The sequence below is a fragment of the Triticum urartu genome, chromosome 3A, assembly GCF_056163025.1.
Source record: "Triticum urartu cultivar PI428250 chromosome 3A, HENAU_Tu73, whole genome shotgun sequence".
In the NCBI taxonomy this organism is placed as follows: domain Eukaryota; kingdom Viridiplantae; phylum Streptophyta; class Magnoliopsida; order Poales; family Poaceae; genus Triticum; species Triticum urartu.
Window position 1 is genome coordinate 622,266,429 of NC_141875.1, and position 26,196 is coordinate 622,292,624.

The following is a 26,196-nucleotide window of genomic DNA, read 5'->3' on the forward strand; positions in this document are numbered from 1 at the left end:
TGGGTGTATTTTCCTTTTTTCGTAAAGGTGTTTTTCTAAGGGTTTGTGCTAATTAATACATGAGCTTTGGCCTTTTTGCAAAAAAGAGACACCTGCTCCTCACATATTACAACTGAACCCTGCAGGACAATGATGCTACAACCATGGGGGTCATCTTCTCAGACAAAACCAACCGTCTCAATGTAGTATTTTGTCATCGAGTCATCACTGTTTTTTCTAAAAGACACCCACAAGGCATGTTTTATCTAATAATTATGAAAGAAAATAGGAAACAATATAAACTAAGCTAAAAACACACAAAAAAAATTTAAATACACAGAACAATGAAGACTCACAAACAAACACGCATACCATATAGTTTTTTTGGACTGAATTATCCCTCTCCACTCAAACTTTAGTGTTTATAGGGATACATAAGTCCGAATCTTGTGTCGACAGCCACAAGTGGCATCAAATCTCCCCTCGAGTGAGCTTATGGAGAACCTATTAGCCTCCATGCTGGATCCTCTTTTTTCATAGCATCTCTAAGGGCGCTCCTCAAAACTTTCATGTATATTTAGACGGACAATTCGGACATGTCTAGACACAAAGACGTCCGTGCAATGGGTCTTCCGAACCTGCCCCATATGTTTAGACTCCCCCAAACATGCCCCAATATGTGGAGAAGAAATGAGACCGTCCGGACATGTTTTTCACATCAATTTTGATCCTCTCCCCATCTCTCTGTATCATTGTAAGGATGGACACATGGGGATCGTTCCCTAGTGTCGGTGGACATATCATGGGTCCACATGATGGTCTCAATAGCTCCACTCGGAGCTATTATTCCATATAGTTTTTTGAGAGGTTGTTAATCCATATAGGTCTTTTAAGCTAGTCGTGTGCAACATTGGAAAATGCGCATATGTGGTGGCCTGGCGACATCAAAGGAGCAATAGTCACTGTGATTGCATACCAGGTGAGATGTTCATGTGCAGAAGCCTTGGAGATTTTTCCATACCCATGTGCAAGCAAATAATGAGCATCGGGATAAATTGGAGGCACTTGATGCTCAAATGTTGAATATCAATGTTGATGGGACAAAACAAGGGTGGATAGAGTGTCGTGGCGAAGGATCACTCTCGTGTCGTGATTGAGACGAGAGAAAACTGCCGGGAGTTTGTCCATGGCCCATTCATAGTCGAGTTATGCGTGATGGAGGAAGCAATCAACATGGTGACATCCATCAGTGCAGTTCGCAACGTGGTGGGATGGATGCTCTTAATAGCAAGATATTTGACTCATACACGGTGGCTACTCAAATTAAATACCTTAAGGTCTAGTTGAAACTTTGGTTTGCCTCATGTTTTGTTATTTCTTGTCGGAGAGGTCCCAATGTTGTGGCCTCTGAGATGGACCAACTTTGTGCCATACGAATCATGTTGACTATTGTACCTAGGCGGACGATGTACTAGCTAGCGTTGATGTCCTTTGTGATTACGTAGTAAAGCTTTGCTTTAACATTAAGAACATTCAATGACTAGTACCGTCCTCTAATGAGATTCTTATTATTTTCACGTTAACAATGGCAAACCAAACACCTTCTAAATGTACATAATTGTGGGGTCGTTATTTTGTCGCACTCGGCAGTGAGAAAAATGGCTTGAACGTCATCAAGAGTCCAATTATTGCCACCATATTCAAGAATATGAAAAGGATCTGGTCACCTGCATGTCACATGATAAATAAAATAAGTGTATTTCTTGATAATATGTACCCGATTCCATTCAGGTTAAAGCAAAGGCAAATGCAATTAGTATGGATTGGAAAAGAGTGTGTTTACCTGGTAAGAACAACCCCGTTGTGTTCTTCTGAGCCCATGAAAACCTACAGGAGGAAAGAAATACAGTTAATTGGCTAGGAAACACACTTAGCAAAGAAGGAACTAGAGGGATCTCATAAAAGAAAAGAAACATTGTACTTACAGAACTCCTGCTGCTGCTGGACCTACTGCTTTGAAGATTGACATCAAAGTAACACTGATACCATTTGCAACACCCCTTTGTTCTTGCCTCTATACATTTTTCCATCAAAGAATTTAGAACATAGTGAAAGTGGCTCAAAGAAAATGCCATAAGGCTAATACAATTGCAGGTATATATGATAGTTATACTACATACCACCACAGTGTTTTGCAGAATATTGCACGCAGTCGTAATCGTTGCCTGTTTCATTTAAGATAAACATGAAAATATGTTCATGACTGATTATCTATTAAGCCACTTTCCACCGGCCTTGTTTCTATAAGGGTAATTTTATTTCATTTGTACTAGGGTGCTTGAATATGGATTCTCCAAGCCTCCCAAAAATTGTAATCAACAAATTATTAGTTTTCTTTTTGAAAAGGGAAATATGGTTGATCTTCTTGCGTCTGCAACAAGATGACCAACATGTTTGCATAAGATTTTGGTTTAAAAAAGATCAAAGCTTTCACCCCCACCTCTCGTCTTACTTTTCTATAGTATACATACACGTATAGAACCAAAAATATTTGTATAGTAGGGTAACTAAAATATTTTTATAGGATGGGTTTGTATGTATTTTTTAACCCAACAATGAACACCCCTAATTTGTACTTTCACTTCCAGTGAAGAATCAAAAATAATAATATATTAATAGTTTTGCTTTGATCATATAAGTGAACTTACCGCAAACATATTTTTTAGAAGCGAAGCTATATTGATGAGTACTTTGAGCTCCACACCATATAGGTTGGCTATGAATGGATATGTTGCAACAAGTAGTATAGATAATACCTGGAAAAACACACATGCATTTAGTATTGTACAATAGTTTTGTGATATTAAAGAAGTATCTCAACATAAAATGTTCTTCTCACGTACCGCTGCAGAACGGAATGGCTTGATTAACCCAGCATACTTGGCAAGGAATGGATAAACCACGAGTTGATATACAAAAATACCAATACCTACAATATCAAGCGAAGATGATCATAAGGTAAAGAATTCAAAACAACTGCTACATGTAATGTGTAAAGTAGTCAGTTTACTTATGTACGTATTTGTTTCATTCATTTTGTCGTTGACCATGTCTCTCTTTCACAATCAACATACTATTCAATGCAAAGAAACTTCACATACCCGAGATAGCTAGCACAGTACCAACGTCCTCAGATGTAAAATTTAGTCCCCGGTATTTTCTGCTGCTCACAGCCCAGAGTGAAAATATCTGAACATGGAATTTACATAGAAAATGAACACGTGAAGTTTCTTGAGTTCCCCAATTGAATGGTTAGCTATAGTATATAGATAATATTAACACGTGCATCTTTTCATATTGAAATGTTGTTGAATATGTTGAAGATACATAAATATAGATTTACCTCAATATAAGCGGTATCATAGAGAGAAAACACACAGTAGAGGGTAATTGCTGACATCAATTGCCAGTTCTTTAACAGGCTCATTGTAGATGCGAATCTCCCCGATCTAGATTGTATACCTTTCACATTTACTATGTTTGGATCAACAACTTGTGCCTCCATTGTATCAATGGCTTCTACATTGTCATCATGGTGCATGTGCAAAGTTTCCTAAGAAAATAATTTTGAAGTAGGAATTCAAGGGAGAGAATGTATCATAGAGAGATTTACAGGGCAAGGGGCATACCGGAAGCCAAATGCACGCAACACATGCTCCTGCCGCTAAAACTGATATGGCGAAGGAAGGGAGGAAATATGGAAACCTAAAGGTACATGTAACTGAAAGGTTATCTTATGGTCTAAATGATGCAAATATTTATATCATTGTAATAGTATGAGTAATAATTTACCTTCCAAATATGGATTTCTCTGAAAAAATATTGGGATACTTCTTTGCAGGCTGATACAAGATAGAGAATTCTCAATGCTAGTCAGTGTACATGAGTAAAGTCTCGAAAGGGAGAGATTATGTCCATCCTTCCAAACGGTTATTACTTTAAATCATTAAATATGAATTCAGCTAAAACCCACTTAGAATAAAGCGTTTCTGAACCTTGCAATTTTTTTTATACAAGCATGATATGAAAGTTCGAGATCAACCAAGGAGACATATAGCCACAATTAGAAACCTCACAAACTAAAAAAACAAAGAAGAAAAAACACATCATGGCATATTGCCGAACACAAATACATGCCAAAGCAAGTTCCTTGTTACCCATACGTCAGGGCTACCAAGAGATTCTTTGCACACAAGAAATTCTAAACATCAATGAGTAGAGGAGCATAGTTTTCACAGAGATAACTCTATCAGGGGATACGACTGACGTAGTCTAGATTTTCATCCAAGAATCATGTATCGGTACCCCATAGTCACACTCTCAGGTAGAAAATGTTGAAGAGTGTCATCTAGTTGGTCTAAATAGCCAAGCCTAGATTTTCACCAAGATAGCAAGTACTCCCTCCTATCCATATTATTTGTGGCTCAAACAGATGTGCCTAGATGTATTTTAGTGCTAGATACATCCGTTTGAATGGCAAGTAATATGGATCGGAGGGAGTACTTCAATTGCCGACTAAGACCTCAATGCCACCATTGCTGGATTGGATCCAATCAAAGACTATACCACCACACCATGTCTTAACTAGCACTCCCTCATTTGATAATTGCCATCATCACTCCGCGATCCGCCTAGTGGATGACGCAAGTTACCCAAACACTAGCTGATGCCGACGAAAGGGTACACATGTGAGATTGCCAAATGTCTTGTTGAAGGGCCTTGATATGAGAAGTGCAAAAATTCAATCAAACTAGAAGGAGCCAACCAACACAAGACACACCCTACGCTGCAACCTACAAAAATAACATGTTGTTCACCATCTGCCGAAATCACGGAACATCGCATTCTCCACTACCCATTAATGGATGCTCATGTCATGGTCGCCTTTATGATCCATAAGCGTTGCGCTGATCGATATCCTCACATCCTTATCTCCACGCATCTCCCGCACACGACCAATGAGGGCGAAGGACAAGGAAGGAGGGTCCATATGCCTACCGGGCTCATGAGTGAAGGTGAGAGGATACAATGGTGGCTAGTGGTGGCTTGCTAGGGGAAGCCATAGTTTCTCATGGGCCCCCCATGGGCGACTGGGAAAGCGGTGTTTCTTATTTGTGGGTGTTGACATTTTTGCGCCAACTAGTATAGTATTTATTATTTTAAGTTATAGATTATGGATGCATACATTTGTAGCTGATTATTAATGAGTTATGTAGTAATGACCTTCTAGGACTGCCATATTCAACATCTCCTCTATGCTCCTGGATCTAACTTGCCCTTAGTTTTTAAAATGAAACATTAACTACACAAGGATTTTTTTTCCATATTTATACTGAAAGTGGATTGATCCTCACCTGGGAAAGAAATCCTCCGATGGCTGGTCCAATAACAAAAGCTATTGCTCGCGAAGATGTAACCTACATATAGTGTCGCACATAAGTGTATAGTTGTTACAATGATATAAGCATTATAATCTAAGCCTTCAAGTAAATAAAAATAGACAACCAGAAACACAAAACGAAAAGGCAAACTGTTCGGAATCACAACATTTTTCCAACCCCCAAACCTGCTAAACTCGCTTGGGGCGAACATGGGCGACCCCCCCTCCAACGCCACCGGCCTCCCCATGACAGACCCTCACTACCATTGTCGCAGCCTTGAATGGCAACGGTGACAATCTTATAGTCTTCCCAAGGGGTGGGGCTCTACCCAACACTTATCGCATGGCAGAGCAGTGAGCTAGGATGGTGGCTCTGAATTACCAGATGGTGTCTTCTCGTAGTCAGGGGGAGTGGGAGGTGAGGGCATCAGTGTGTAGCTAAGAATTGACGGTTATATAGGAGCAATAGTTGCATGGTGAGTGGTGTGGATGTCGGTGGTGTGACATTTATGGGCCCTTGGTAGCGTGGTTTCCTCTATGGACTTGGATACCTCCCCTCCTAGTGTTCCACTATGTACGCTTTTGGATGGGAATGCTCCAACACTTTTGGATCTGGAGCGAGCGAGCTTGCCCCCACCCATCTAGATTTGTAAAGGGTGGGATACATGAAGGTGTTGTTGGATGAGACCTCGCTGGTAGGAGCAGAAGATTCCAAGGCAACACAGTTGCACTAGGAAAAGGCCCACTCAACATGATAGTAGATCCAGGAAGTAGTGTCATGGCTCGTCACTGTAGGGTGGTGGCTCTCGGCCTTATGGGCATTAGGGTCATCCACTCGGCTCATGGGATAGGTCAACACACATGGATAAGGAGTCGAACCTAGGTCTTAATTGACAATCAAGGTCCGCGGGTAGTCTTCATACGCAGTTTGGGTTGTAGGACTTGTAGAGTGTGCAATGTTTCATTTTGACTATGAGCAAATGAACTCAAGGTGGAAACACCCTCGGCCGTTTGCGAGGCCACTTCGGAGCATATATCTGGCGTGATGGTATGGGGGTGGGAGGCAACTCTTCACCGGGGACGCCTTTTGCTGGGAAGAGCGAGGCGGTGCCTCTAGTGAGTTGTGTGGTAGACTACCCTTGCAACAACCCAATGCCGGTTGTGGCACCTGATGTGATTGTCATGGACCTAATGCTCATCCACCCATTGGGGTCTCTTTTCTCGTGAAGTCCCAAACCTGACTTCGCCGATTTGGGTAGTAGCGTCATGATCAATGTGACGTACTTCTTGGAGACATTGTTTTGGAGTGGCAAACCTTTGTGGCAGGCAAGGCAATATTGGCAGAAGATCATCGCCTTTGGGTGTAGTAGGTTGTGTGAGCTACATTAGCAGGGGTGTCAGGGCTTGCCATCTTCTGTGATGGTGGAAGGGTTCATTTCTGCTTCCTTTTTGTTTTGGATTCTCTACCCATTGGTGAAGAAGCCGTGGTTGTGGTTGGTTGGCGTTGCTACATACCTAGTTTTGGGTAGGGTTTGTGTGGTTTCATCAAGTTTTAATTACCGAGGATTGTGTGGTTTTGGGGTCCGGACTCTCCTGTATTTCTTCTTAATGAATAGCTAGGGCTCTTGGTGGTTTCTTAAAAAAGATGAACTATTCTTACCAGAGAAATTCCAAGAGCTTGGTGCTCTGTCCTGCAGACTTCCGAAGCATAGGCCTAGGGAATGCATACGCAACCATGAGAGTTCAACATCTAAGTATCATTTTCTTAATTAATCATAGTAGCTGCACAATCAATAAATTACCTTGATTGGTCCTAGTATACCACAAAGTAACCCAAGTAGCCCCCTAGTTACAATTGCCATCCAGTAAGTCGTGCTAAGGCCGAACAAGGTGTTAAATATGATCCTGAAATAGAAGTAGAATAAGATTTACTTCGATTTAATTGATAGGAGAGAAATATATTTCCATACTATGCATGAATCTGCCATACACTGAGAGGATACTGATCACAATGCAAGGCTTCCTCCCATATTTGTCAGCAAACATGCCCCATGGCACAGCAGTAATAGTTCTTGCAAGGAAGTAAGTAGCCCCTAAACACAGAGAGTATAATGTCAGTCATTATTAATAAAAAATAACCGTTGTCACATAAGGCTATCAAAGTCTACTACTCTACTTAGTGTACTTGTATTTAATTTCCCTCTCGTTTCTTCCTTTGTTGTCAAACCATGAGTAGGGGCGATGCTCACCGACAAAACCAGCAAAGAACCCGATATCTTGTTCTTGCTTTGCGACTTTCAAGTCTCTAATCTATTGCACCATAGCAAAATTCAGCATACAATTAGTCAGCGTTAGGTGTACAAATTTAAACAATAACTTCAATGAATATCATTGAGATAAATGTTGCAAACTATAACATCTCTGCGTACCATAAAGTATAGATAGGGGAACAATGAATGAATTGGTAGTGCTGGAAAGACAGAAAGAAAACAAGGTATTAGTTTGTAGAACAATGAATGAATTGGTAGTGCTGGAAGGACAAAAGAAAACAAGGTATTAGTTTGGGAGCGTTGACCTAGTTTGATGTAGTTTGAACAAAAACAAACAAGAGGGATATGTTTAAATTTGTTTAAGAAGGTGACATATATATGATTTATATAAATAAATTGTAAGAGTATAGGCAAAAATCATTAATTAAATGATAAGGACACATGTTTGGGACTACCTCCTAAAGTCCTGTCCAGGCCGATCATGAGACAGTAACAACATGTACCTACTGCCTACATAATAGTACAAGGACAAATCCTTGCGTGCAGGCCGACACACGGTATACAAAACTAAGACCATGAAAATGCAAGGTGTTTAGAAAAGTGTTTGTAAAAATAAATTATTATTTTTCTCCGATGCTTATTTCGACGGCAGAGGTTCCTAAGTAAGCGTATGTGCTTACAAATAAGCACCGGTGCTTGAAGAAAAAATCAATTTATTTTCATAAACACCTTGCATTGTATATGGCCCAAGACACTATTGTACTCGCCGACCGGACATGACCCATCGTCTGGACTAGTAGTTTTGGGCATATAGACTAAACACAAACACACACTCACACACGCACGCACGCAACACGCACACGCACACGCACACACTTAACTTAATTGTTGTGTGTCTATCTTTACGTTGGTATTTATTTTCTCATCGATACACACAAACTGACTATGACACGACTAACATGAGAACATACACTTAGTTCAGACTCTATTGGGCACAGTTCAGCGTCGTCCATCCAAAAAAAAAAAAAAACAAAGACATGACTCTTAACCGTTTCATCATGAGAGCAACCTCAGTTCCACACAACTTGACTCTATCGGGCAATGTGGTGATACACCTGCAATACTCCTGATGGCTATAGTAACGAACTTTGCATATGTCAATACTTCTTAGCATCGCCTTCAGTACGCGAGAACATCAGTTGATTTTCTTCCTTTCCCCATCCACATCGATCTGTTCAGTGTGAACATGTCCCTCTCACCTCTATCGCTGACATTGTCATCGTATCTGCCAACGACCAGGAGAAGCATTTTTGGGATGGCCAGTATAGGCAGTAGCATACCACCACAATGATGCCCTCCATCTTTGATCTGAGGTCTCATTTCTTTTTTGAGGGAGAGAGTTGATTTTCCAAGTACCCCGCTGTTGGCGTGGCTGAATCCCGTCCCGGGTAGGGGTGATGGAGTGACGTGCTTTTTCAGCAAAAGCCTTTCCCAGTCGCTACACGATCCACAGGGGCTTATATTTTGGAACGGACGAATTTTTTATAGCTAATAAAATATGACCACAACCATGCAATGGAAATATAGAGTGCTACTAGTTCAGTAGCTTTTTGTGAATGAAAGAGCAACTACGTAAGAAACGTTCGTCCCATGCAGAGCCAAGAAACACAAACGAAATGGAGTGGTTTACACTTACTAGAGCAGAGGCAGACGATCCAGATGTAGCAGAAGTTGAGGTAGGGGATGCCTGTCTTGGTCTTGTTGATCTCATCCAGCCTGCACCCGGGGCACCCCTTCTTGCAAAGCTTCATTCCCTTCAACAATGGCGGCGCCGCAACCGCCATCGCAGCAGCCGCCTCGCTCTTCTCGTCTGATGGACAAGAAAGGAACTTTGGATTAGCTCGGCCTGCTATTTTCAGTTGAGTCTACTGAGAGTGTTCTGCATTTGTACGATCTCCATGACATATTTAGCCGTGCTCTACTGTCAAAAAATTACACGTTGCCTCGCCTGATGGTTCTTAATCTTTTGCACGTGGACCTAGTAGAAAATGCTGCATGCATGCATGCATGTGACCAGACGGAGAAACCAGCCAAGACTCAACACACGGGAGATATCTTGTCGAAACAAAAAATGCATGTTCTAAAAAACACAGAGGCAAAGAGGCAACGAACAGGATGAACAGCTTATGCACATACATTGCTTCTTCGTCTCCAAACTTGATACGGCCTCCTCCGACCGACTCGGCTCTTTCATCCTGTTTGGCTGCCTCTTCCACCCTGGGCTACCACACAAGAGGACGTGACCGCTCTTCATTTTTCTCTATCTTCTCTCTTTCTCTCTCTCGCCTTCCCAAATCCTTGTGGAGGGTTACAACTTATAACCTTCTCGCCTCTCTGCCATGGCAATGGCCATCTCCAGCATTTCCCCTTGTTTTTCTCTACGTGTGCGTTGTCTTCCTCGGGAAATCAATCAAAGTTTTTGGACTCAACGGCCAGCCTGCCTCGGTGTGCTAGCCTGGGAGACAGATTGGATCGGCCAGCAAATGGAGCGAAGCTAGAGCTAGACGATGACGCCATTGGCGCCAGCTACCTTATTTGTGAGAAGCGACAAAGACAAAAATACAAAATTAGTGAATGGAATCCACTGGATTCACTTGGATCCAATAATCGTGTACAAGATTCGCCGCCAAGGTTTTCATCACGACGCTACGGATCGTTGTGTTGATAGGTACGTCATCCCTAACTCACATCTCAAAGCACCTCCTAAATCCTAATCCCCCAAAACACAGCCGCGCATGAAACACAAGGTGTACGTACGGGAAACACAGGTCATTAGGCTGTTCAACAGCGAGAGGACGTCGAGTGTCATTAGGCTGTTCAACAGCGAGAGGACGTAGATTGTCACCTGCGAGGGGCGGCAGCTGCCACCGCGACCTCCTCCCGTCGCTCGCCGAAGCGGCCACCGTTGGGCACACCGCTGGATTCCCCACCACCACGACCTGCTCACCGTCCCCCGCGGAAGCGGCAGCAAAGGGCACGCCACCGCAACAGTCCCCCGGCGGAGAGCCAGCCAAGCCTACTACTCCTACAATTATATGCAGGCTGTTCGAGGTCTTCAATTCCGACAAACACGGTGTACAGAGTCTCTGTGTAGTATAGGTTGTTAACATTCAGAGATGTTACCACCGCCTGAGTTGTGTCAGATTCAATAGATATGTAGTATACCAGTATAGCAAATTATTATGTAAATAAATGGAATCCCAGTGTCAACACTCGGAGTGATGAATGAAGGTGCAATTGTGTGGATTGGTGCCCTTCAAGTGTCAACATTCAAATTGAGGACACAGCTTCAGTGCCGTAAAGGCACCTGCCTTTGCGTCTCTGACATGTGGGCCAGCCACCTGTTGGGTCCACATGACATAGGCACAAAGGCAGATGCCTTAAGGCACCGAAGCACAATCCTCAAACGGATGAATGAAAGTGGATTTTGAAGAATGACTATGCGTGTGTGTGCATAATCATGGAGCATGCTGCGTAAAGTGGAGGCGTTGTGTCTGAAAAACTAGGGACTAGCTAGGGGTATGTTGACTGAAAAATTAATTTGGATCAGTCGATTCGTTTCAGCCCGCCTCAAATGCAAAATGAGCAGCCAGATTGTTCTCGTCAACCTCCAACCACATCTCTGGTTCATTTTCTTCCGTGAAACCGTCATGGGTACTACCGGCCTAGCCGCCGTCCTCCGCCACCCGCGACCAGCGACGCTCCCGTGCCAGCCTGGCTGCCCTGCCCTCTCCTTAACCGCCTCCTATCACCATGCTTCAGTTGCCCCGGACATCCCTCTAGCCCCAGCGATGACCGATTTTTCTCCGGCGAACTTGCACCACCTAACACCACCCCACTCCCACCCTAAGATAGATGATGCGGTAGCCTGCCACCGAGCTTCTTCCTCCACTTCGGCGGCTTCTTCCCTTCCTCCGGCGCCTGCTTCCTTCTGGCGAAAATCGACTAACCTAAATTGGATTTTTAGGCGACCGACGTTTAGGTATTGTGGAAAAATCAAAACCGATCACGTAACACCTGGAATGAATGAAAAGAAGAAATAGATGACTGGTTAATTTGTTATAGTGCTCAACTACGCATCAACTTGAATTGAGTGAATCGCAGAAACCATCGACATTGAAAGCTAGGGTTGCAGAAACCACACTTCTACAGTTTTATGCCAGAAACCTCTAATTCTGAGGCTATTTTTTTTGCAAAAAACACTAGTCGTCCGCTTAGGCCATTTTGAGCATGATTATGACAGGTGGGTCCCACCGGACAGGGTGACATGACACGGAATAATGGATAGCAAATAGACAAAATCGCAGGGACTAAACTGTAAAAGAACCTAGGAGGATAAGGTCATTTTTTTAAAGAAAGAAAAGAGAACAGCCAACCCCCTGCATGCTCACTGCCCTGCCTGACACGACTCTTCACTTGTCGCGCAGCCCCGGCAGGCCCCGCCGCCGGAAGCCATTGCCCCCGCCATTGACAAGCCTATATGCGCTCATGTGACCGTCCTCCTTCCCCTGTCCCCCCCCCCCCCCCCCCCCCCCGATCATGCCGCATCGGGCCGCCGCTGTCGCCAGCCGGACATTGGGCCATCGTCGTGGCCTCCACCCCTCGCCCCTCCGGATCCGGCGGGCGCGGTCGCTCGTCTACCGCGTGGCGGCGCAAGCAGCTGCAGCTGGCCCTCAAGCACCAGAAGAACCCCTGCCGGCACTACATTGCCCACCCGTCCTAACCGACAACACTGCCGGATCCTCGTCGTTTTTGTCTGTCCTCGACCATGTCGGGCCTCCCCTGTGTGCCCCGCCGCCGGAGCAAGCAACAGTTGTGCCGGCCACGCACAGGGAGGGAGTGGCCGCCGGTGTCCGCCACCGGACCGGTGGGAGACGAGGTACTTTTGCAAAATAAAATTGTATCGGGATGTAATTGATTTTTTTTTTGCCATGGCATCCCTGTCTAGCGGGACCCACCTATCATAATCTCGCTCAAAAGAGCCTAAACGGGGACTAGTGTTTTTGCAAAAAAATAGCTTCAGAATTAGTGCTTTTTGGCACAAAATTGTAGAAGTGTCGTTGTTTCTGCGATCCTAACTTTTAATGTCGATGGTTTCTACAATTCACTCACTTGAATCAGCTGAGCTGGAAACTTTATTGCACATGGAAGAAGCTGGTACCGGAGATCGGTTCAGTTGCAAACTCCAGTATACATGGAGACTTGCATGAGTTGAATTTGTTAAAGAAATATTCTTCAAAACCATACAACTCTATCTACTATAAAAAATCACAAGAGAAATAGCCTCAGATAGTAACATAAAACAACTGACAATTTGTGGGTAAATGACATGATGAACATGGGAGAGTAATGAAATTGCGCAAAAAAAAGTCTCACTCTCATGGGTGCAACATTACATACACGAGTATTCCAGTTTTGGTCAAAAAGTCCGCGCCAGGATCTGGCCACCCACGCCTCCTGGGTCGCACGCGTGTGCGGCTCCGGGGGCCTCCCAAACCCTAGGTCGAGGAGACCCTCAGATCCCCTCCACTCCGGCTGTTGCCGCCGCCGGTGGCCACACTCGGTTGACGAAGGCGGCGGTGGTGGCTGAGCCCCCTCGATGGCCTCCCTTCACATGGAGCGGGCGTCTCCAAGGTAGCCATGGTGGTGGAGTGGCCAGCGGCGCGTTTTGAGGTGATGGCCGTCGGAGCACGGCGGGGAGCTCGACGGGACGGTGGTTCCTGGCGATTCAACAATCACCTACCGGTTACCTTTGTAACTATAGCAAAGTAGCTGTACAACAGAATGCCCTCTATCTTTAATACTTTTCTTATATATATTATGTTATATACTAAATGTGTCAAAGCAATAGAACTTATTGAACAAAAAACAAGCCCATCTTTCTCAAAAAGAAAGAGCGCGTGTGCCCCCAGAGAGAACCCCATTCTTTCAAGAAAGTGCTAATTAATTATGTTGAAAAAGAAATAAGAAAAACAGGAGTAAGCGAGTAGGGTCAACAAGATTCTAAACGAATACCACAAGTAACGGAACCGACGATGATGAAGAGATAAGGGGCGAAGGGGGGAGCGCGGCGGGGCGATGGAGGAGGGTGGTGCGCTGGCACTGCTCGTGGCGGCGGCACGAGCTTAGCCGTGGAGGTGGCAGCGCCGAGGAGGCCCGACCAGGAAAAATCCTAGCGGGCAGCGGGCCGTCGGCTGCCTCCATGTGAGGGGCGTCTCGATGTTGCCTCGAGAGAGTTCGCGTCGGGGTTTGGTCGGTGTTGCTGGTCAGATCCGAACTGGTGGCAGTCCTTGGTGTGGGTGTGAAGGCCGACACGGTGGATCTGGCCCTGGCACAACATGGCTGGTTGTGGTTGCTCCTCGTATGATTTGTCGGTGGTGGTCTAGGTCGCGGTATCTCGGCAGTGTGGGTGGGGGAGGTCCATTGCTGCACGGCTTCGATGACAATTTGCTGTGGAGGATAAGGCATCTTGGGCAGTGCTGCCTGAAACCTTGGAGGAGTGGAGATGCACGACACTACGGATGAAAATCTTGTTCTATTTTGGCTGGGCCGGCGATGATGGCACCCGTGGGTGTCGTTTCCCTCCCTGGAGGCGTCGCTGAGTGTGTTGCCATTTCCCTCGCTTGCTTGGTGTTGGCAGTTGTCTCTGGGCAAAAAACTCGATTCGATGCTGGATCGGTACGATGGCGGCGTCTTCGACATCGTCCTTCTGTTGGGAACATCGTGCCAGGAGATATGGAGTTCCTATGTTGCGCTCCTCCGGTGTTCGCCGTTGTCCTGATCGTGTTCTTCTCCGGATGGTGAATCCAAGACGGTACCTTCCTCGGGTCGGATCGAGTCCTGCCAATCTCTTGCCACCTCCTTAGGCATCAAGGGGGATGGTGCGTCGACAAGAGAAGCTTGACAGGAGCTGATGTTCTTCGGAGGAGAACGATGTCGATCGAGACGCAATGAGGTTCTCGGTTTTGGGTAGACTCTTTTGTGTTGTAGTTTGTGTTGTCGTGGGGGGCCGCCGTTTGACTAGCCGGATGTGAGCTTGTGCTATGCTTATTATTCGCAGCGAGTGGTAGTTGCCTTGTACTTATAATTCTTTATATATATATATATATATAAACTATTACATACAATTTGCGTACTCTCAAAAAAGTATTTCAATTCTAAAAGAACCTCTCTGTATACTGGTCAATGACCAGACAAAGAAATAAGAAGGCACTGCCATGCATGCCTATTTCTTCCGTGCAAGGTTTTTATTTGCATCCAATAACAGCATGCCAGATTCGCCGCCAAGGTTTTGATCATGGCGCTACGGATGATTGTGGTACGACTCTACCACCAGGATAATTAGAACGATCGCTAAATTTGCAAAACTACAGCTTAAATTTGATCGACTGGTAAGAGCCTAGGATGAACTAATCGATCAATAACTAAGAATCATACTGTATTCTCAATTACCAGGAGAGATCGGAAGTACTACTAAAATGGAGAAAAAGATTAAGAAAAGTTCGGAACACGCACTGTGCATCTGCTGCCGCGAGTGCCGGTCAATCAGCCGCCGCCGTCGCGGTGGAGCGTGCCCGGCGCCGCCGAGCCCGTGCCTGCCTGACGACCAGGGTGAAGCGAGCGTCAATGTGAAGAGGAGAAGAAAGAATCGAGCGCTTGATTTTTGTGCGAGGAACCTCGGCTGCCGGCGGCGGCTCTACGGACGGGCAGCGAAACTGTCTGCCCGCGCTGTGCGGAATTGTTTCGGCCAGGCCCAATGGGCTGTAGCGCTCCCTCAGGGCCGGGCCTGGGGGGAATCTCACGCTGCTGGGCCAGCCCACGTACGGAGAAGTAACGAAATGACGGCCCAGTCCGTGCCGCGGCCGGGCGCGACGCCGCGCTCCGTTTGATCTGCCAAAGAAAAGAAGTGGAGCATTTTTTTTTTTGCAGTTTTGCCCCTCAAACTCCTCTGGGTGGTTCACAATGCCGACCCCCTTCTCCGCCTGCCGCTTCGCCGCCCACTGGGTGGCCGACGCCCTCGCCGGCGACGAGGCCCTCGACTTCTCCCTCATCAAAGGTATTATCAGCACCGTGAGAGGACGCTCTGCCTATTCCGACCACCTCGACGCTTTCAATGATCTCACCTAGGGTTATCGGTGCTCCGCAGCGCTGGTGGGCGTCTTGCCGGAGTCCCTCGCGGGCGCACCGGAGGAGACGCGGGAGCGGGTTGCGCTCCGATGCCTGCAGGAGGTCGTCTCCCTCGCCGGCCCGGGCGAGGGCGATGGCGAGGGCGAGGCCGCGGCGGCGGCGGCGGGGGTGGCGGGGGGCGGGACGCTTAGGGTTGATGCCACACGCTCTTGCGAGGAATTGCTGATTGAGTTGCTCGGACAGGTATGCGGTGCTTTTGTTACCACGTGCATTCTGGTGGTTCATAGCTTCAGACTTTTGGTTTACCTTTTGTCATAACTGGAATAATACTTGTGTAGTAAAGTGATTGAAATTTGGTTCAGACACAAAAGTATAGCAAGATGGAAGACACCGTCTCTGCATTTGCTCCTAAGTATTGTGCTAGTTAGATTAAATCTTGTCCAGATCATGATGCAAAGTCAGACCACAACTCATAATCTTAATTCCTTCCTTAAAGAATGCAAAACATGCTCATTCAAGGTTGATTCATCCGGTGGCCGAAATGTAGTCCTTGCAGTTAAAAGTTGGAGACGACGGGCTCCACTATACAGCGAATCAGCAATTGATTCCACGGATGGGGCTTGTTATTTAGTTTTGCATTTCTTCCATAGGTGGTAGAGTTATGTTTTCACTGATTCATGAAGTGATTGTGTTCAGCGACAATAGCCACGAACATAACAAGAGCATACTTTGCGTATTGTTTGCAGTATGTAATAATGTGTGCTTATCAATGGCTCAAAATATGGCAGCGTTCTAAATTCTGACAGGCATCTCATTTTTGGTATTTAGTCAACAGTAGTGGGCTTTTGTGAGGCTGAAAGCAAGCATACACCTTTAATATGTCATGTTCTCTGTGGAGAACTTGTCTGCTTGTACCTAATGAGTTGTTCATTGATCCAGTGCTGTAGTTCACCAATTTTGCTACTTGCTAGGCTAGACGATGTTATTATTTGAGCTCATGTTTCTTGTGATATGAAACATGATATATCCCTTGGCAATTGTGTCTCAAGTCCTTCCAAGTGCCAACGCCCAATAGACATTACCTCAGCAAAGGGTATTCTAGCAAGTTATACGTTTACGATGTCCCTACAGATCATAACAGCATCACTTTACAGTTGAATATTTAAATTCTTTAACTTGTGTAAGGAGCAGGGATGCCGTTAGATATTGCACATCACATAATTATGCATGTTTCTAATGGTTATGTCCGGTGCTCTTTTATGATTACCACTCCTTGTACCTTGGCGAAACAATCATCATATGCTCTGGTGTCTTTAATTTGTGGTAGCTAATACATGCTGCTATTTAGCTAGTGTCCAGATGTTTTTGAGTTTTTTGCTTTACATGAATGTAATATCTGCAGGTTGGTAGTTCAGGAAGCTTGGAGAAAGATATGCTTCTGCCTTTTGGCAAGGATATCCAAAAGTTTATATGCATCAAGACACCTGCTTTACCAGAAACTTCTTTTGAGCTGGTATGTCAAAAAAATTATTCTCAAAACTGAAAATAAAAAGGCTCGCTTCACGTATGATTGATCTTCTCGTTTTATGTTCAGCTTAGAGAAGTGAACACAGACATCACGTGTATGGTCCCACCGCCCCCAGTGGAGAAGGGTGGCAAGAACAATGGCATTGACCAGTCGCTGTGCAGTATCAACCCGGATCATGATGTAAATGCTGAGAGGCATGGGTGCCCTACAGATAGTTCTGATCTTCAGCGAGAGAGTGTAACCGATTTTGTGAGCGAAACTTTCACAAGAAATGTGCAGAAGGATCCTATGGTGCCAACTCCCGATTTCCATGAACCATCTACGCGGTGTTACGACCGCCCTCAAGAAGATACTATTGGTGTTGGTGTCAGTGTCAGATCCGCACAAACGAGTCCAAGTAGTGATAATAGAAACATGCCCATTACAGCCGAGCCTGCTTCAGCTACCTGCAGTGCTACTTTGCTTCGAGGTAATACTGGACTTATGTCAAAGCAGGTTGCGGCGGAGACTACCATGTCCCAAGAAAAGAGTCCAACTACCATTCTTCAACAAGAATCCTGTGGAGACAAGTACAAAAATTCATTCCATGATAATGATGGAGAGAGATCACATGGTAATGGCACCAACATTCATTTATCAAAGAATCTCAGCCATGAAGGATTGACCATGCAGGCTACGGTGGCTCCAGATTCTGACAGAAGCACTGATGCTTTACTGGCAACTACATCTGAAACAAGATCCTTGCCTGAGTTTGTTACTGTGGATGGTACAGGCGTAATTGCAGAACTACATGGCAGAAAAACTCGAAGGAGTTCACTGCAACATGACAGCAGTGAGAAAGCAAGTCATGTTTTGGATGAGGGTAGTGCTAGGATTGAGACAGTGGAAAAGGATTCTGGTCATAATGAACGGAATCTGCGAACTGCTGGTGTTGTACCTTCTGTTAGCTGCAATGGGGCTGTTCAAGGAGATAAATCTGAAACCAACCTTCTACAAGAGAATGCCACAGGGCCTTCTACATTGTTTAAGGAGAAGAAAGATAAGGTTCTTCTGGAAGTCAGTTTTGCTGACAAAGCCAATCCAGCACTACATGATGACGGCAACATCTTGGAAAATAATACATCCTATGGTAGGAAGACTGCTCTAGTTTCTCCTTGCTGCAATGCGACATCAAATGTGCACCGCTCCAATGACAGTCCCAGTGGGTTTGCAGCCGCTTGTCTTCTATCATTGATGGGCAATATGCCGTCCTGTAGTCAGGATAAAGATGCCAATGGTTCCACTCAGGGCTTTACGGAACAAGATTTATGCATAAAATGTGGTAAAGATGGCCAGTTGCTGAAATGTAGCAGCTGCTCATTAGTTTCTCATGAAAGCTGTTTTGGGTCATCAGTGACATTTGATGTTTCTGGCCAGTTTTATTGCCCTGTATGCTTCTATACTAAAGCTAGTGAAGCATATCAAAAGGCTAAAAAAACATATTTGGAAGCTAGGAAGAACCTATCTGCTTTCCTTGGCACACAGCAATTCCCAAAGGAACACCATGAACAATCTACTGGAAAACAGCAAACAGCTACCAATAGCAAGGATCACTCGAATGAGCATAATACATCCAAAAGGCAAGGTCAGTCTGAAGCAGATGACCTTTCTCATAAGGGTGAAGAACCTGGTGAGCAGAGGGAAAAGCAGAGAACAAATGATACAAGTGATGTACATCCTGAAGAGGGTCAGCTGAATGGGTGTGATGCTTCCAAAAGGCAAGGTAACCATCAGTCCGATACATATAATCTTTCTCATAAGGATCTAGAACCTGGTCAGCAGAGGAAGAAGCAGAAAACAAATGCTAAAAGTGGCGCTTGTCCTGAGGGCGTAATCACTGAAAAGGCATCTTTTGGTCTGAATTGTGATATTGCACCCAATAAAGATTGTGTACTCCAAAATAAAAGAAAACAAGTTGAGCAGTCTGCGGAAGGTGCAGAAGCCCATGAAGATGGTAATGGCAATTCATTTTATGCTGTGCAACATTCATCTCAGAATAGACGCAGTCCTGTTGCCAACCAGACTGTTGAGGCTGAAAAACATGACAGTCTTACAAATTCTCACGACCCCAAAAGTTCCGATGAAATAGAAGCTACATCTTCAAATAATTCTGGCAAGCGGTCGTCGCCTCCTTGGCGAAACATGAGACACCACAAAGCAAGATTCCAAGAAAAGGAGACAGTGGTATCTTGTAATGCTAAAAAACCATTGCGATGCCAGGATCAGCAGATGCCTTCACCATCAAGCAAACAATATCAACACAAGCGTTAGTAAGTGTTAAGAAGGAGCTTCATAAGCACTTCTTTCCCCGATCATATTCTTTGGAGTACTTAAAAATATCTAACTGGTTAACCTATAATTAAACGACATCGAACATCTTCATTTAGACTTGTGATAAGTAAATCTGTATAGTTGATCTGAGATAAAGAAAAAGCTGTAGGGTGGATGTTTGTGAGGCCGAACTTACTGAGTTCCAGTGCTCTTGCACAAGCACTTTCTATTATTTGTTCAGCACCGTAGATAGTATGATGCTAATTAGCTTCAAGATGATCAAAACTTTAGGAGATTATATCTCTAATCAGACTTGCCACTCTATGTCATGATATTTGATATAGAGGAAAGTCAGCCTCTTTATTCAGGGTCAATTTCAAATCCGCAAGAGCTTTTGAGAATTCATGGTTAGAATGAAGTTACATATGCGATAGTGAAGTTAGAGTGTAGTTAACTGAATATGTTTTCCAATTATTGTGAAACTTTATATATTTGGAAGTGTACATTGTAATGGCGTCTGTTTTTGTAATTTCAGAAACTGAGCCATATCTGTCTTTGCAGCATTCCTCCTCTTGCACCACCTGGAAGGCGCCCAAAGCTCTGTTGGACAGAAGAAGAAGAGCAAGCTTTGAGGGTATGCATACCCCAGAAAGTTAACTGACATTACTGATGCTGAAATCTTCTGCCATCTTTTGCTAAATTTCCTAGTTACTAACGTGTATGTAGTTGTGTTCTTGCTAGCATGCTAACATAACACCATTGGCTATTCTGACTCAGGATGCAATGTTAAAGTTCACCCCAAAGGATGATGCACCAATTCCGTGGACTCAGATATTAGAATATGGCAAGGATACATTTCACAGGTCACGCCTTGCGAGTGATCTGAGAGTCAAATGGAGGAATATGAAGAAAAAATCAGGATCCTAGTACTGATCAACTTTTGCCTCAAAAAGGTACTGGCCATCTGGCACCTAGTGCAGCTATTGTGGCATGCTTGCCTAACCTTTCATTCACCTCTTCGAGCCAGCTCTTGTCCATTATCTTGTAAGACTGTACATAGTTTGTAATGCTGGCTTCTGCCCCATGCTTCTGGATGAAACATGTAGATTGCAAGCATTACATCTTACCAGGGGGCTTCATAAGCCTCTGCTATCTGTTAGTCTGTTGTTGTGGGTATAGGGTTATGTAAAAAAGCTGTATTTTTTTCCAGCAAATAAGCATATAGTCACCGTCACAATTTCCAATAGGAAAGGCCACTACACCATCTGGCACCTAATGACAAAACGAAGTTCCAAAGACAACACCAACAGGTCTTCACACAATTGTGCCTATTGGCCACAACACAACAAATGTTGAGAGGTTTCAACCTGGTCATGAAATGAGCACATAGGATTACCAGACCATTTCCCGTTCTCATCACCTCCCTAGTTAGGGGAGTATCACCAAAGAACTAGCTATGGACATGGGTGCGTGGGAGCTAGCTATCCATGTGCCAGAACCATGAGTTGGTTGCGAGATCTTATGGGTTTCATTTCTGGCCTACCCTAACTTGTTTGGGACCGAGGGTTGTATCACCTCCCTAGTTAGAACAATACCTTGGAAGAACCACCACAAGAACATTTGAATTTTCAATGGAATTTCTGCATCCCTAATCCACTTATAATGACCACCAGCCATGTTACTCTCCAAACATTCGTACATGGATTTAGTAGTAAGAATATATTTCTTGGCAAAAGCCCACCATATCTCATCAGGAGTAGGGTCAAGAGGAACGGTACTAGTAGAAACAGACAAAGTGTTCCGTTGCTGAGCCAAATTAGGAGACAATCTCCTTCTGAAGGAGGCAGTGTCAACCTGCTGAATATTTTTTACAGCACACTCAGGTTTTATTGCAAATACTGAAAAGTTGAGGGAATTGTTCACACATGGGAGGTTGCCTATTCAATGATTTTTTTGGAAGTATAACAATATTACTAGGGAGAGGACTAGTTAAGGGAGACAGGCAACCGTGCCCAAGAGGCTGAGATGTTCATGTATGCCGGAGAACAATTCCCCTGCTGGAAATGACTAATACAGGCAAATATGATGTGCTGGTTATTTCATTGTACTGTTATTCTTATAAAGGATTACCGGTCCAGCTACTACTGTGGAGGTCCTGGATGGTTGATTTCAATCATAAAATAATAATGTTTATGTGGCTGATAGATGTAAGGTTTTGATTAGTTTAATTCCAATGGCGAATGTTGTGATTTGTTACATCAGTTCCGGTCATTATTGATTTTCCATTCAGTCTAAACATGTAGCCCATAATTTTGTGGACTGCCGCTAAACGACGTAATTAACCCATTTGTTTGATTTCCTTGGAAAGTGCTTCTTTTAAGGAATGCCACAAAGTTAAACCTTGAACTTCAGTACGTGACAAAAAAAACATATTTTGGTTACTACTCCCTCTGTATCAAAATATAAGATGAGGGAGTATTTGCTTCTTAGTATCTCTAAACAAAATCCACAACAATAAGCTACGCGCGATGGCGCCCTCTCGCGACGTCCACGTCATCACAGGTATACTGTGCCTGGCAGCCAATCACGAGAGAGGTTCGCGCTGGCCAGTGGGGCACTTTGTGTCCTCTGCTCGCCTCCTCATTCTCTCTCTCTCTCTCTCTCTCTCTCTCGTTTACTCCTCCTGGGGGCTAGGGTTAGCGCGGCTGCCGCCCCATCCCTGCTTGCCGCCGCCTCTGCTCCATCGGCCCATTCCATCACCTCCGACGCTGGCCACTGGAGAAGGCGCCCCCCTGAGACCCTTTTCTTCCCCAAGCCTTCTGTCCTCGAGTTCCAGCCGACGTCCATGGTGGTTGCAGAGGATGGGAGCAAGGGGATGGCATCGAGGAGCTCCGCCCACTTCTTCGCGCCAGCCGCCGATGCAGCTCTGCCTCCATCCCCACGCTTGCAGCGACGGTGGTCCACGGCACCGTCACCATCTTCCTCGGCAGGAGCAACACGCCCGACGCTGCTCCGCTGTTGCCGTCAAGCGCTGCTTCGCCTCTGTCGTCCCAACTCAGCCATCGCTGGAGGCCTGCACTTCTGTATCCATCTTGTTCCTGGAAGGTTCTTACGACAGGTTAGTTCCTGTACTTGAGGGTTCCTTTAATCTTTATTCCAAATTAGTTGCAAGTAGGCCGTGAATGCATAGCATGGTTCGTTGGATGTATTGCTTGGAGATAGACAAATAAATAAATGCCAATGAGATGTTCTTTGTGTTGGATTCGTTGGATATTTTTTCCAAGGAGGTTGTTGCCGGAGGAAACTGCTAGCAAATGTGCAGGCTTCATAATTGGAACTAGCGCGCGCGAGGAGCTTGACTGATTGATTGTGTCTTGCAAGAGTCATGGACCACAAAGGTGGGCAGGTGACGGGTTTGTCGCTCTGCCCGGGTGCGCTCAGGACAGTGCTCCTGTTGTTCTTGTTTTTGCTCCGGTTGATCTTTCCCATGCAGGCAGTTCGTATGACTGGAGCTGTTGCTTCTTGTTGTGCTTTTTAGGGTAAGCTTCTCTTTGTGTTTTGATTCATGGTGCTGCCGCCTGTGTATTTGCTGATGTGCTTTTGTGTTGCCCAGGTTCCTGTGAGGTGAGCTGGTTGCTTGTTCTCATTCCTGGGTCGGGCAACGGGTGTTCCTTTTAGTTTCATCTAAGTTGAGCTTCGTCTGCCATTGAGGTGCGGTTCATTCTCTCCATGTATGCATGTGCTGCTCCAGTGCTGTTTTATTAGTTATTTTTGTGGTGGGTTCGTGCTCGTCACAACTGTTATTCATCACACATTTGGTGGTCGTCTGCAATCTCATGTGCCCTTTGTTTTTGCCTTTGATTTAATATTTCAATTTATAATCAATGAGTCTGCCTTTCATCAAATGCCTAACTTTTGAATGGCATGAGCAGGTTCAGTGTACTACATGTGGAATGGTCTCAAATCGCTATGAGAATATGATGGATGGGCTTGACTGTTGAAATTCAGTTCATTGCTGTAGAGTGGCTTGATGGGGACAATAAGTCCAAATGTGATGGGTAAGTCCTATTTACCGCATCTATACACTTCTGTTGCTTAGTAACAAATTTTATAGGCTCATATTTTGATATAAGATTTAGAGATTATCTTTCTTTGCCATACATGTTGTGCTTAAGTTCTTAGAAACAAAATAAAAAAATCTTTTCAGAAAGCCATACAGGAACAAAAAAAAAACTGAAACGCTTATAAATAGCAAAAGAATGACATCTAAATCTGTACATACAATTTTGGTAATCTCTTCTATAAAGAATCTGGATGATTGTTTCAGTAGGTTAAAACTCTCTCTGTTCTTATTGCTGCTGTACACAAGCTGTTGACCTTGCTCTGTTTTCTTGGTTGAATTTGCAGACCGGGACACACATCCTGCTACATCCCAAAGTTTTTTTTCCTGATATAATGATGCTGAAAGAATCAGAAAATTCAGAGTCAATCCTGATATAGGACACTTTTTTGAATTTTTGCTGTTGGTGGTCGTCGTCGCAGCTCCTTCCCTCCACGTCGAAGACCTTATGGCTGAGCTTGTCTCATGGTGGTCGTCGAGCTCATCTGGATTGCGGCTGTATGTGTGCAATTTGGTATGAATATCGCCCTTCCCTCCCTTTCACTCTCCTACCCACCATGGGAACTTTTGGCACATATTCGATCCAGATGCATGATTATTGGTGAGATCTTTCGATGATTCTGTTAGCACTTTAATATGAACCTCTGGAGTATTGTTATGATTTTGTTAGCACTACCATACGCTGATTAGGTCACTTGTTGAGTTATTCCAGAATCTATTATGCTCTTTTGCACAGAGTTTCTTTGGTTGAAACTATCAGCTGTGCCTATGTTTAATAATTCTAAAATTAAGAAACAGTATGACAGAACGACCTAGGAGCCTCCACAGCGCTTTGCCGTCGCTCGCCGTCCGATTGCATCGATCGCAAGTCGTCTGGTTGTCTTCACTCGTTTCTTGGGCCGCTAATCTGCAGAACTCTCTAGCTCTGTTGTGGTTGATTGGGCTGGTATTGTAACCGGGCCGGTGCACTGAATTCATTGGCCTGTTTAGATGGTCCACGCCTTTCTTTCATCCCCGCACCCTGATCCCTCCCTCTCCTGTCCGAGTTGCCGCCGTTCTTCTCCTCTCCGCCAGCACCGCTCAGGCAGCCACCTCGCCTAAAAGATAAGGTCACGAAATAAAATCTCCATCGGTGGCGTCTCCTCTAATATTCCCGTGATCAGCGGGCAGTGAATACAGAGCGAGGCAGGCAACGACGGATTGGCCTGGGTGGGGAGATGCGGCCGACCAGGTCACGCCATTGTGCTCGCCTTGAACAATCAGGCGGAGGATGTGGCACGGTTTTTCTGGCGGGTGCCCGGTGGACCTATTCCGCTGCACTGCGTCGCCACCGGTGTGGGAGGGCAGTTACGCCGGCGTTGGTATAAAATGGCAGAGCTTCTGAGAGCAGTAGGATGGCGGTTCCAATAGCTGGGACGTGCGAGAGAGCAGAGGTCGAGCGTCAAGGTGCACTTCTACTCCGGCCGCCTCCAGCCGTGCAGAGGTCCCACACCACTGCATCCTTCGGGCGCTTCTCTGTGCTGGGTGATGGGAAGATGAAGATGAAGATGCGGATCATGGGTAGGCAGGTAAAACTGGGACTGGGTTGAGCACTTGAGGCTTGCCGCAACTGTAAGAGGCCAACATCTCCTACTAACATGCTTCTGTGGCTTGCGGTGGCTCGACACCTTCTACGGCAGACACATGTTCAAATCCCCATCAACTCATATATGGATGACGAAGCACAATGTTGTCGTTAGCATGAGGTAATTTTATTCTGCACCTATTCAACACTTCAGTTCCAGCAAGCATTTTTTGTAACCATGGACATATTATTTCAGTTTTATGGCTCTTGCCGGGGATCCATGTGGCCAGTCACATGGCTTGATCGAGCGACCTCCCATAGAACTTGCACTGCCTCCGCCTAGATTCCTTGGTGATATATCATATATCTACTTCCGATCCCCTTTTCTTCACAAATCCATGACTCCGATGTATTTCCATGGGTTGCTACAAAATGCATGTATCTTGGTATGATGTAGATGAAACATGTCAAATATTCTTACACTATCTGCTTAATTTCCTCTCAAGCCAATCGACTTTGATTGGATGATCACTTCATTTTCTGCTTTGCTTGTCTCTGTCAAATGCAAATTTTGAGGTATACGTAAGAGCGGAAGATTGAGCTATTTGATTTTTTATCTTATATTTGCTACTCATAAGAACATGCATCAACTTATTTTTGGCCTCTTGTTCTTGTTGAGAAAATATGAGATGTCGCTTCTTTTGCCCTTCGAATGTCCAATGATGAATAGAAATTTGAAAAATGTAAAAATGTGGCAAGAGTGTACATTTTTTTTACAAAAGCTTTGATTATTACATT

The 26,196-nt window shown here is 44.9% G+C and overlaps 2 protein-coding genes across 6 annotated transcripts; one reads left to right on the forward strand and one right to left on the reverse strand.

Moving 5' to 3' along the window:
• Positions 1–1,377: 1,377 nt before the first annotated feature.
• LOC125528097 (putative peptide/nitrate transporter At3g43790) lies at positions 1,378–9,553 on the reverse strand. The gene is made up of 17 exons (XM_048692608.2): positions 9,386–9,553; positions 7,849–7,889; positions 7,669–7,729; positions 7,410–7,512; positions 7,222–7,324; positions 7,080–7,133; positions 5,394–5,456; positions 3,832–3,881; positions 3,669–3,744; positions 3,383–3,592; positions 3,141–3,228; positions 2,883–2,968; positions 2,688–2,795; positions 2,160–2,204; positions 1,965–2,053; positions 1,823–1,866; positions 1,378–1,706 (listed from the first exon to the last, which is right to left on the reverse strand). The coding sequence occupies exons 1-17, from the start codon at positions 9,531–9,533 to the stop codon at positions 1,609–1,611; spliced, it is 1,467 nt and encodes a 488-aa protein (XP_048548565.2). The 5' UTR covers positions 9,534–9,553; the 3' UTR covers positions 1,378–1,608.
• A 6,119-nt stretch (positions 9,554–15,672) lies between these two features.
• On the forward strand, positions 15,673–25,977 carry LOC125528095 (uncharacterized). Of its 5 annotated transcripts, none has more exons than XM_087513630.1 (11): positions 15,673–15,805; positions 15,896–16,119; positions 17,279–17,389; positions 17,471–19,713; positions 20,276–20,348; positions 20,492–23,253; positions 23,328–23,425; positions 23,647–23,772; positions 24,122–25,402; positions 25,514–25,579; positions 25,655–25,977. In XM_087513630.1, exons 1-6 carry the CDS (start codon positions 15,712–15,714, stop codon positions 20,639–20,641), a joined length of 2,895 nt encoding a protein of 964 aa, XP_087369756.1. In that variant the 5' UTR covers positions 15,673–15,711; the 3' UTR covers positions 20,642–23,253; positions 23,328–23,425; positions 23,647–23,772; positions 24,122–25,402; positions 25,514–25,579; positions 25,655–25,977. The 5 variants fall into 5 exon arrangements, with proteins under 5 accessions (XP_087369756.1, XP_087369754.1, XP_087369753.1 ...); XM_087513628.1 differs by having other exon boundaries at positions 24,122–24,348; positions 24,633–25,579; XM_087513627.1 differs by having other exon boundaries at positions 20,492–22,832; positions 22,999–23,253; positions 24,122–25,579.
• The last annotated feature ends 219 nt before the right edge of the window (positions 25,978–26,196 follow it).